This window comes from Schistosoma mansoni, chromosome 2 (assembly GCF_000237925.1).
Source record: "Schistosoma mansoni strain Puerto Rico chromosome 2, complete genome".
NCBI classification, from domain to species: Eukaryota; Metazoa; Platyhelminthes; class Trematoda; order Strigeidida; family Schistosomatidae; genus Schistosoma; species Schistosoma mansoni.
The window spans coordinates 8013184-8024828 of NC_031496.1; the positions used below are offsets into that span (position 1 = coordinate 8013184).

Consider the following 11645-nt stretch of genomic DNA (forward strand, 5'->3'; position numbering starts at 1 on the left):
TTAATATTTTTAACCATAAATTTTCATGCTCAAATAGAGGAATGTTGAGTAAAGGGCATCAGCACCTTAGTGTAATCACACAATTATTTCTGAGCGATAGATTTTCTGTATTTTCAACAAATTTTAAGGAATCCTTGACACTATGTTTAACAATTTCCTTGTGGAGTGGTTTGAGAATTTGCACCAACCATTTTGCTATAGTGTGGTAGGCTGAGTTATTCATATCTAAAACTGGTCGAAGGGGCAAGCCACTTTTATGTATTTTTGGCAAGCCATATAGCCTTGGTGTTCTCGTTCCTGTAGGTTTTAACATTTCGGACACTTTTTCTGAGATAAAACCCTGTTGTTTGATTTGTTTCAACGAATCTATTATTTGCTTTTCAATCTTATCTGCCAAGCGCAGTACCAATGAAATACAAAAGAAACCTAATAAAGATCCTAACTCATCGTGCTAGAATGATTTGCACTGATGACATTATTTTAGATGAATTGGTTAATATTCGAAACTTGCTTAGTAGGAATGGGTACCCAATGAAATTCATCGACAAACACATGACGGAGACGAAAAGAATGACAAGGGTACCTACTGTTCCGAAGAAGGTACTGTTCCTAATGTTACAATTCTTAAATGATGCTACGGAAGAAATCTTGACACAGAGGTTAAGAAGGGCAGTACAGAAAACATTTAATGCAGCCCGACTTAGTACCGTCTTCTACAACCGCCCCACAATAAGAACTGTTAATAAAGACAAATTGCCTGAATTCGCCACATCTATGTGTATTTACCAATTCAACTGCTCCTGTGGAGCCAGTTATATAGGGCGGACAATTCGGCAAGTTCGTCAACGAACAACAGAACACCATCCGTCGTGGTTGACCAAAGGACAGGTAAAGGAGATTAAGAGTTCTATTCTCGTTCAATTGGTGGACACAGGTCATCAGGTTGAACTGAATAAAGCTTTTAAGGTTACCTACCATATTCCATCAAATTTGCCACATGGTTTACGAGCTCGTCTATTGCACATAGGTGAAGCCATCGCAATTCATATTCACAAACCGAACCTTTGTATCCAAAAGAAGTTTGTACAACCACTCTCGCTACCTTGGCCATCGGTATAGCGGAGTTTGTAGCATAATTTCGGTAAACAATTATCTTATTCCTTCAGTTTTTTTTTGTATTTTTGTATTTTACTTATTCTCTTCATTCGTCTCTTGATTCTTACATAACTACTATATTACTGACCATTCATCAAAATATTTTGTTAGTTCTTTCTTCTCTCTTTTTTATATATTATGCAACGTAGCAACTGATTGATTCTCGAATAATAACTTTGATTAGTATTAATCCTTCTCTTCCAATTAATGTTAGTTTATAATCGATGTCATTATATAATTATTACGTAACGTATCTACTCCATGAGTGTTATTTAATTATTGTAAATCACATATATATATTAGTGTAGAGCCATGATGAAAAACATTGAAAAGAAATTTCTTCGCTCGATTCGTTCCTTTTTAATTAACAAATGTCAAAATGGGAATTTTCACTATGTACAAATGATGGTTCCATAATTCAGTAACAATGTTTCCAATCCATAAAAATGTAGATAATCAAAAATTTTGTAAATGTTGTTAAAAATCTGCTCACATTATTGTTTTTGCAGATCTTTTTTGATCATTTATTTAAATTAAACCGAAAGTAAAATGAACTTATTCGTTAAAATTAGTAAATAGCTTATGGTTACTTTATTATAATAGGATATGTCATTTCTAACAATATAGGGTACTGTTGTTTTTCAGTAATAATGTAAACAAATGAAGAATTTTCTTTTTTTCCCAACACATTTCTCATCACATTCTACGGTTATACATAAAAATGGTCATTCGAACTTTTTATTTATGTAAACACATACATATTACAACAAGGGGGTACCAAATGTATATGCGCCACGCTTCATCATGCGATTCTTGTGAGGGCTGGAATACTGCCCGAGTGCCCAAACCAAAGCAGGTGGTTTTCTCAGGGGGCCACTATCCGGATCTTTGACCTAGAGGCCTAGTCTAGAAGTCAGTGAAGCAACGTTAGGAGTTGCAGTCCCGTGAAAGCCGGTGACCAACAGAAGCTTCATACACCATTTGTTCCTTTAGGATCCTGAGGCCCATGTACACCACTGGTTCAAAATTAGGGTTTTCCAACTCCCCTTGGTGGATTCTCCATATACACCAACCCGGTTAAAGTGCCGGACATTCACTTTTTGTGCTCTCAATTTCGTAAGCAACACCCATGGTGCGAAAAGGCAGTGAGTAGGACTTCCATGACAGTGACTGTATACTCGTGGCTATGTGAGAACATTTCGAGAGGGAGAGTGGACTCTACCTGCCCACGGCAGCAGCAAGGCATTTAGGAACCATCATTCCAAAAGCATATGTTGATCTAAGTCGACTGTTTGTTTACTCCGAAAAAGTGGTCTACATTAAGTCACGAAACATCAGAAATACCATTTTTCTACTCATTGGGATATAACAAAAATATGTTTATCATTAATCTTCTTCGGTGTTCTGTCTTTGTCGTCATCACTGTCACTACATTATTTCTATTTCTTTGCTATTCATCGTGTTAATTTCATCTTGTTGAGCTAATGTATTATGGTATTTTAGACCAAAGCATGTTTGTCTCGTACTTCACATTGTTTATGACCGAACGATTTGTATATGACGCAATCACAAACAAAATATACCTTAATTTTATTATTGATCTGAAAATAGATAAATAGCAAACAGTAGTAGTTACAAAGAATCATATGGTTCTACTATTAAAGTGAGTATGTCTCACTAGTATGATAAATTTTTATTTATACTTACACAATCAGTTTATTCCAATTTATGTGACTTATTGTTTTAAGGATTAACTCTGTATAAGTTAGCTGTTCACATGGATATAATACGTTATTTCAGTTGCATTGTAACTAAGTGAGAATTATGTACATGTCATAGAATATTTCATTCGATCCAGGCATAATTCAATTTGAAGTCTAGGGCAGTTAAGGTAACTCACTTGTAAAGTACAGGTTTATTTACTCGATCCTTGCAGTTACATTGGTGTACAATGTATAGCGGTGACTTAGTTTGTGAATCAATAGGCTTTTGATTTAGTGGGTTACTAGGTCGTTCTTATTTAAATTCCTCACTCATAAAATGTGGTTCAAAGCCGAGCATATAACCATGTATTTCGTTGATATATATTTCATTGACGGATTAGATGACGATTTATTATCATTATTGTTATTGTTGATCCCACTAATGATGCTTTATATAGTTTTCTCTCACGCATTGATTCCTGGAAAAATGGTGTATATATGTTGAACATATACGTACTGTAAAGTTTCTGTGATTTATCCAACGATTTACAGTTTTTTTTTATTTCAACTAGGTGACACAAGTTGAAGAACCTTCAAAATATGGTGTTGTTGTTTACGATCAAGCAACTGGACGTGTGGATCGTTTTGTTGAAAAACCAATTGAATTTGTTGGTAATAAGATAAATGCCGGTATATACTTACTTAATCCTAGTGTTATTGATAGGATCCCTGTAAGTAATTTTGCTGTATAATTAATACTCACTATTGCCTTCGATTTCGTTTTTTTTTGTCATAGATGCATCATTCACTTGTAATAAAAATTTTTAGTTTATCGATCTAGTCTAGTTTCAATGATTTTCATAGTCATTGTTATTATCACTGAGATATTTAAAACCGTACTTCAGTGGGATAACCCAGTGGTTAAGTTTTTCAACTTCGAGTCACTAATTTGGGTTTGAACTCCCCTCCGGCAACTTAAGTTCGGACAACTGCGTAGTATTACTAGTCTTCACACTTGGAATGTGACCTGAAACCAATAAAACAAATATGTACCGGGTATTGGGTTAATATTAACAAAAACATATCAGTTTATTGGCTTAGGGTTCAGTAGACTAACATAGAATTGCTAATCGACAGTTATTTATATCTGCTTTGATATAACTGAAATACCTGCAACTGTTTGCCTTTATGACATAAAATACCAAATGAAATTGCTTTATCCCACTCGGACAAAAATAAACTTCGGTAAAAAGGAATCAACTCCAGGTGATTCAGTAAATGCCTTCGTTGATGTACTCTATATTTAAATAATAAACAGGATTACTCAGAAATTTTGGAACGTGCAGGTTAGTAATACTGAGATTATGATCACAGTTTCAAGGGAAAATAACTTTCTGGTTGACGATGGTGATAAACCTTCATAGACTGAAGTGGTTGGAACATATGTCTAGTTACCACGTATCTTGATGCGTTATGTTCTCGCGGAGTGAGTGTAAGTTGATTAAAAGCCAGGAGTGAAAATGTCAGGAAATGACTGTCAATCTACAAAGTAACTGATTATTAGGCTGTTCGATGTCTTTAAAAGCAAACCTCTTGATTGGAGCCCGTGCAATAGCTGTAGTCAATTGTTGAAGATATTGAATAATTGTAGTCCTCCTGCTTAAATCTCCAGTACAGTTGATATTTCCCCCTTTTCTCTTTGTCTTACTGATTTTCTCATGCTATTGCAACTTGGTTCGATATACATTTGTGCAGTACATAAGCACTCAAACACTGGTTTTATATCGAACTATACTTACCTAACTGTGCTAGTTACTTGTTGTTCAGTGCAAAGTGTAAACACCTTGTTTTTATGGTGTAATTTAACTCGAATACAGATTATCTATTTTCGCTCATATTTGTTTAGCTACGTCCAACTTCCATTGAGAAAGAGATATTCCCAGAAATGGCGAACGAGAAACAACTCTATTGCATGACATTATCAGGTGAATTTCTGTCTAGAATTAATATTTACTTGATACAATTCGTATTCGAGTGTGAATTTTTGTTATTCTTGATAACCTGTGATATATTAATTTAAGTTTGTAATCCTTATTTCACAAAATCATCAGTGTAAATACTCGTCTCACTGATTGACTTAGTTTGAGCATCAGTGTAGTATTTCTGATTCTTATTTAAAATAACTGTAACTTACAGCTTCTTCCCCTCCAAATACAAATTTTTGCTTCAGGATTGGCCTGCGTCAACACCTGGACTAAGGATAGGGAGTGAAGTAGTCGAACGCGTAGATGACTTCACCTAATTTGGAAGTCTGATGAGCCCTAATGGGTTGGTGTCTGACGAAATTTCAGCACGGATTCAAAAAGCTCGTTTGGCTTTTGCCAACTTACGTCACCTATGGTGAAGGCGAGATATTCGTCCATCAATTAAACGACGAATATACTTCGCGGTAGTTCGTTCTGTTCTGCTTTACGGCTGCGAAATGTGGCCAGTAAGGGTAGATAATACTCGTAAGTTACTAGTATTCAGTCAAAGATGTCTTAGAAATATTGTTCGCTTCTACTGGGATCACCGGGTAAGTAATAGTGAGGTTAGACTCAGAGTATTAGAGAATGACGGTAAATCAGTTGATGACGTTGTGAATCTTCATCTATTGAGATGGTTAGGTCAGATATTACGCATGCCCAACCACAGACTATGCTAACTAGTGTTGGAGACGGGTGGAAGAGAGTTAGGGACGGTCAAACCAAAACATAGCATCAGTCCTTGAAGTCACTAACTTGTGGTCTGAGCCATGTTGGTAGATGCAGACTACTTGGTTGGGGTCCGTGCGACTATCGTAACCAATAATTAGAGACTTTGGGTGACATGGCTCAGAATCGATCACAATCGTTTAGGTGTATACACTCTTTGTCTTCCCTCAAACCGTGATATTAAAATTGCTTCATACCTTTCTTTCTACGAACTAATTCTTTCTTCCTCTATCATGTCCTTACATTCAATCTTTATTTATATATATTACTACCGTTGAAGTAACTGATTCACGAATTCGGTGTTCATCTTGTTGTGTTAATGAGGTGTACCAATTTGGATTGATGATTGACTGACTGATTTTCAAAAATCTTCATGCATATTGAATCTCACTAGTGTGCTACTTTTATTGACATAAGTAGAATATAACGGTAGTCAGGAATAAAATGTCTGGCAGGAGAATGTCAAACGGAACGAGAAGGAAAGAACGGGAACAGAAAGCAATCTGTATAGAAATGCAGGAACAATCAAGTGTGAGACGACTAACTGATATTTGCAAAAGGAACAGTCAAGTTTGAGACAATTGATTGACATTTTGCAAATTATCTATTCACTGCATGGTTCTCAGATTTTAATAAAATGTTCTGCAATTGTGGTATTTAATTACATTCGATTGTCCCCGCTTGTATTCTCGTTTACTACACTGGTACCACATTTTTTTACAGAAGCTTAGTTTATGCAAATTGTTTCAATCAGTGGAAGTAATCCAGTTCAAAAGATTAGCCAGTCATATTGATAATTATTCTCAATGTTCTACAATAGTTGTTCTATAAGTTAACATCCTTATATCATACCATAGTTATTCTTTGTCAGAAAAATCATAGCTAGAGATAATAAGCTTAGACTGTAAATTGATAATTGAGTGGCCATCAGTAAAATGTCTGTCCAATTTTTAAGCGCTAATAGAATTCTATCGATCAGGTGTGGCTATTAGTCTAGGTGACTTAATGTTTCGTGTAGTGTTTTGAAATTTTAGGTGATCGGGACTGATTGACAAGGAACCGTGCTTTATTTATGTTTCTTACTAGTCGGTTTTTATCAGCAAGACGCACCTGGAATCTTAAAACAGGAAACTGATGCTACTTGTAGTATTCGGACTCACCTCACCCGGTTTCGCAGTCTGAGACGTTACTACTGAGTTATTCAGATGCAGACTGGCCTTCTATAAGATTAAGACGTTTACGGTCAATTGACCACTGAGTCGTAACCAATGTAGTGTTTGTCTAGTCCTTTAGTACTGATCGCATCCTGTGTCATCAACCGTAAATCCCTATGATCTTAGGATAGTTTTTATATTTTACGGATAATATCACCGTACGTTTGCTATTAAGTAAGGATAATTATTATTCAAGTAAATATTTCTTTAGAAACTTGATTGGCTTAAAAATAGTTTCCACTACGAGCTGACTTTAGTTAATGGAGCTGTAATATGTTTCGTGTTATCTTAGGGGAGTCGTTTGCCCATACACGAGTGGAATGCTGGAACTCTTAGATTTCGCGTTAAGCACGTTGCTTTTATATCAATTTTAAACCATGTTAGTTCATGGTACAATACAACGATCATTCAACCTTATAGTTGAATATCTGCCTTGCTTCTGACTTAAATAATGACACCACAGTTTACAGATAGTTTGAAAACACGACTTTATTATGCGGACATCAGAATACAACTTGTCCAAAAGCCTAGTTTTTTCAGCGCCATTTCATTTGTTCGAATCAAAAATTCATTGTGACTCATATAATCATATAAATAGTGCAACAGCTCCGCTATGTTCATCACCAGCAAAATGGAATATGTAGTTCGTTCTGTGCTCACTTGTCTGATAGTTAAGACAATCATTTTTGTGTTTATGTTGGAAAATATTGTTCAGTTGTATTTCGGTGTACTAATTCTTCCCTTAGGTCACAGTATTACTATAGCTTCTCATGAAAAAAATCTATATTTTTCTCGTTTCAAGTCATTTATGAGCTGTGTTTTTCGACAAAATACTTAATTTTGAAATTATCTGTTCACGACAAGATAGGTTTGTATCAGTAAATAGATCGAAGATGGGTCGAGTACATATTTATCAAGAGTAATTTGATCTATTTCATAAAGTTGATGTTGTTCCTTCGTACTGTTTTCTATTCATCTTTTGGTTTATAATAACCTATTAACTAAAATTAGCGTTCCTAGATTTTGTGCTAGCTAGCATCTGTCAGCAATCCTTACCTTCAATCTTTAGGCAACGGACACCTATGGATATCGAGACCACATCATCTAGCTTCACAGACTGGGATGTTACCACAGAAGCAATCGGACAGTGACTGATTTCCTGTAAGACTAACATGTTTACTGGTAATGGATCATAGAGTAGTGACCAACGTGGCTACATTTCATCTTACTCGATAGAACTTGATCAGTACTAAGGACCAGATAAACATGGCCACTGGCTATCAATCACTTTATTCAGTTAACCAATCAATGTTACATTTAGATTAATATAAATAAATTAATATATTTGTAATATCCCAATGAGTAGAAAAATTAGATTTTCTGATGTTTCGTGACTCAGTGTAAGTCACTTCTTCAAAGAATAAATAACCAAATTAACATTAATCCAAGTTTAAACAGTACAACGGAACAACACGAATATTAGGTGCGATCAATCAAAAAACAGGTCTGAATAAATCATGTCATGTCATTTCATTTCGGTCAAGGTGATTCATAAGCGACATGTATGTAATTTCGTGTGTATGTGTGCACTGTTAATGATGAAAAATGTGTGACCTTTATAATGACAAAAGATAGAGTTTAATTTGTAATGTAATAGTGTAAAATTGTAAATAATATCAGACTAGGTGACTAGGATAGATAATCCAAGTGGGATGTATGGTGAGGCCTTCCTTTCAATTGAGAGCCGTAGGATTAAGCATTATATGTAACACTTCAGCTACTCTCCTTTCTTTGTAATTGGAAAAAACTTTCTGTAGTATTTTGATAATTTTGAAATCAATTTGATGATTGTTGAAAACGGCGTGAACTGCTATTGCCTATTTAATTTGAAGTCTATCCAGTTCTACAGGATTATTAGAAGGTTTCTTTGTGTACCTAATATGTTCTTTGGCACGAGTCAAGATTTCGCGAGATGACTCTCCAATATAGAAGACATCACAATCGACACAACCATATATCTCTCCAGAATATCGAAAGCTTTCATAACGGTGTAGGATGAAGTCACCCGTGCCATATCTGTTTTGTAGTATACTTTAATTCTTTGTTGTCTTAAAATCCTTTGGAGTTCTTCAGTTGTGCCATGACGGTATGGTAAAACTGCAGTACCAATCCATGGCATTTCATTCGAATTATTATTATTACGTACTGAACTGTTTTCTTTTAATAGACTTCTAATAATCTTCATAGGAAAATTAGTAAATTGTAAGATGCTAATTACATTCTTTTGTTCTTTTAGTTTGTCCTCTTCTGAAGCGATGATCTTGTTGACTCTTCTAAAAGGATTTAAGGCTAACGAGATTTTCGCACTGAAAGGATGTGCTGAATGGAAGTCAATATAACGATTAGAGTGTGTGGGCTTTCGGTAGATGGATAGATTTAGATCTTCATTTACATTTCTTTTCACTAAGCAATCTAAGAAAGGTAGCTCTCCATGTTCATTTTCATTCTCGTTCGTGAATTTGACGTGTGATGACAGTGTACTAATGTGTTTCGAAAAACATCGTAGGTGAGTCTTTTTTACCACAACAAATGTATCATCTACATATCTAAACCAAATTCGTGGTTTAATATCGTTGGTGAAAATATTTGATTCTGTGTGTGTCATAAAAAGGTTGGCCACAATCGGGGACACTTGGGAACCAATTGCTACACCATTTGCTTGTTTGTATAACATTCCGTTGAATGTGAATAGAGTCGAATTTAAGCAGAGTTTTAAGGGTCTCGTGATTAAACTGATGCTTAAAGGACATCTGTCAGAAAAAGTATTGTCATTCTCTAGTAAACCACTAATGAAGTCTAAGCATTTATCAATAGGAATACTAGTGTATAAAGAGACGACATCAAAGCTTACCATGACTTCATTGTTCTCGATGATTAATTCCGATAATTTTGATTTAAAGTCATATGTATCTTTAATCATATTGTGTAAGTTAAGCTGTAGTAGCTTTAATGTGCTGCTTAGATATTTAGATAAAGCATATGTCAGTGTGTTGGTAAAGTCTACTATCGGTCTTAGAGGGATATCTGGTTTATGAATTTTCGGCAAACCATCTGATTGTATTATACTATAACTATTGTTTATTTTAACCAAGAATATGTCAAAATATTTTCCGTCTATGACTTATTACTTATTTATAGGGTTCTGGATGGATGTTGGACAACCTCATGATTTTCTCAAAGGTACAAATTTGTATCTAAATTACTTAAAACAATCAGATCATTCGAAGGAACTAGCAACTGGATCTAATATTCATGGGAATGTTTTAATAGTAAGTTATATGCTTTATTATTATGTTCCTAGGATGAAATCTTTACTGTAGCAAGAGGTTTGTGCAGTCTTTCTAGCCAAATTTAGTTTACATGATGAACTAACTTCAACTAGAAAATCATCGAAAAATATAGAGCACTAGACATGTGTTTCGCATTTAGTATAGAACTCATTAGTGTGCAACCATGACCTTCCTATAGACTTAACCGTCGACCTCCCGGCTTCTAACAGTCCACGTTTCTGACTTCCTATTTCTTTACCTTTATGGTGGCAGCCTAGTGGTTCAACCGGAATCACTCAAAAATATTTTCGAATAGCTGCCATTTCGAATCTCTAAATAACTCCAGAATTCAAATCCAATTCCTTTCACTTCAAGTGCCAACGCGTTATTCATTTAGCTACTGGTTTCAAGTAGCCATTCACTTGTGATATGGGTTTGAATTTTAATTTAATTTGTAATGATTCGGCTTATCCCGTTGTTGATGTCCTGATCAAACTTTAATCAGCCTTAGTTAAGTCAAAACCGATGCCCGTTTCACAAGTGAGTGGCTATTTTGGACTGAGTAGCTAAAAGTGGATAACGTGTTGGTGCTTGAAGCGAAGGTAACTAGATTTGAATCTCGGAATGAACAATAACTCTGGGATGAAGGCATATTTAGTTGACAAGTCCCAAATAGGATGAAACACAGATCCTGAATTCTACTGCTAGTTATATTCTATCTATTTTATATTAGGCCAATTGTTTAATCATTTCTTTAAATAACATTCAAAAATTAATCTCAGGGTTTTTAAAAACGAATCGAGAACAAAGTTTGTGTTTCTTCTCTCACTTCTTTATAGTGTAAAGTGTAGCAAATTGAAATGATACATATTTGTACTAGATATTACGTTGTTGATAATATTTTTTGGCTTTTCCTACAGCCCTAATTCTTTCACGTTCATTATTTTTCTAGCATCCAACTGCTTCAGTTTCACCTACTTGTGTTCTTGGACCGAGTGTTGTTATTGGACCAGAGTGTATAGTTGAAGATGGAGTAAGAATTCGTAATTCAACCTTACTTCAAGGGAGTATTATTCGTTCGCATTCTTGGCTAGAAACTTGTATTATTGGTTGGCGGTGTACTGTTGGGCAGTGGGTAAGTCTGTTGATATACCTTTTATTCGTTTAAGAATGTCCTCACTGATGGTATGTATACACATTTGTGCGAAGTTATAATAATATTGCATGATTTTAAACGTGTAATAAATTATAAGCAGAGATGGATAGTGGTTAGCAGTGGAATCCAGGACGCGCGTTTCTTCCTATTTGGGACTCGTCAGCTGGATGTACCTGTATCTCAGGGTTGATGTTCACTCTGGGGCTCCAACCCAGTACTGTTCGCTTCAAACGCCATCGCGTTATCCACTTAGCTACTGATTCCTGATAGCCACTTGTTTGTGCAATGGGGTAAAGTCTAAATTCACTTAGTATTGTTTGTATAAACTCTGAAAG

At 35.2% G+C, this 11645-nt stretch overlaps 1 protein-coding gene across 1 annotated transcript in view; it reads left to right on the forward strand.

Annotated features, from left to right (window-relative positions):
• Positions 1-11645, forward strand: part of Smp_028730 (mannose-1-phosphate guanyltransferase) — a gene marked incomplete at both ends in the record, with an annotated part of 17760 nt that overhangs the window by 4532 nt on the left and 1583 nt on the right. The window contains 4 exons of the mRNA XM_018795547.1: positions 3430-3582; positions 4764-4843; positions 10024-10154; positions 11107-11289. Of these exons, the coding sequence (XP_018649849.1) occupies positions 3430-3582; positions 4764-4843; positions 10024-10154; positions 11107-11289 (547 nt within the window). The remainder of the gene's footprint in view (positions 1-3429; positions 3583-4763; positions 4844-10023; positions 10155-11106; positions 11290-11645) is intronic.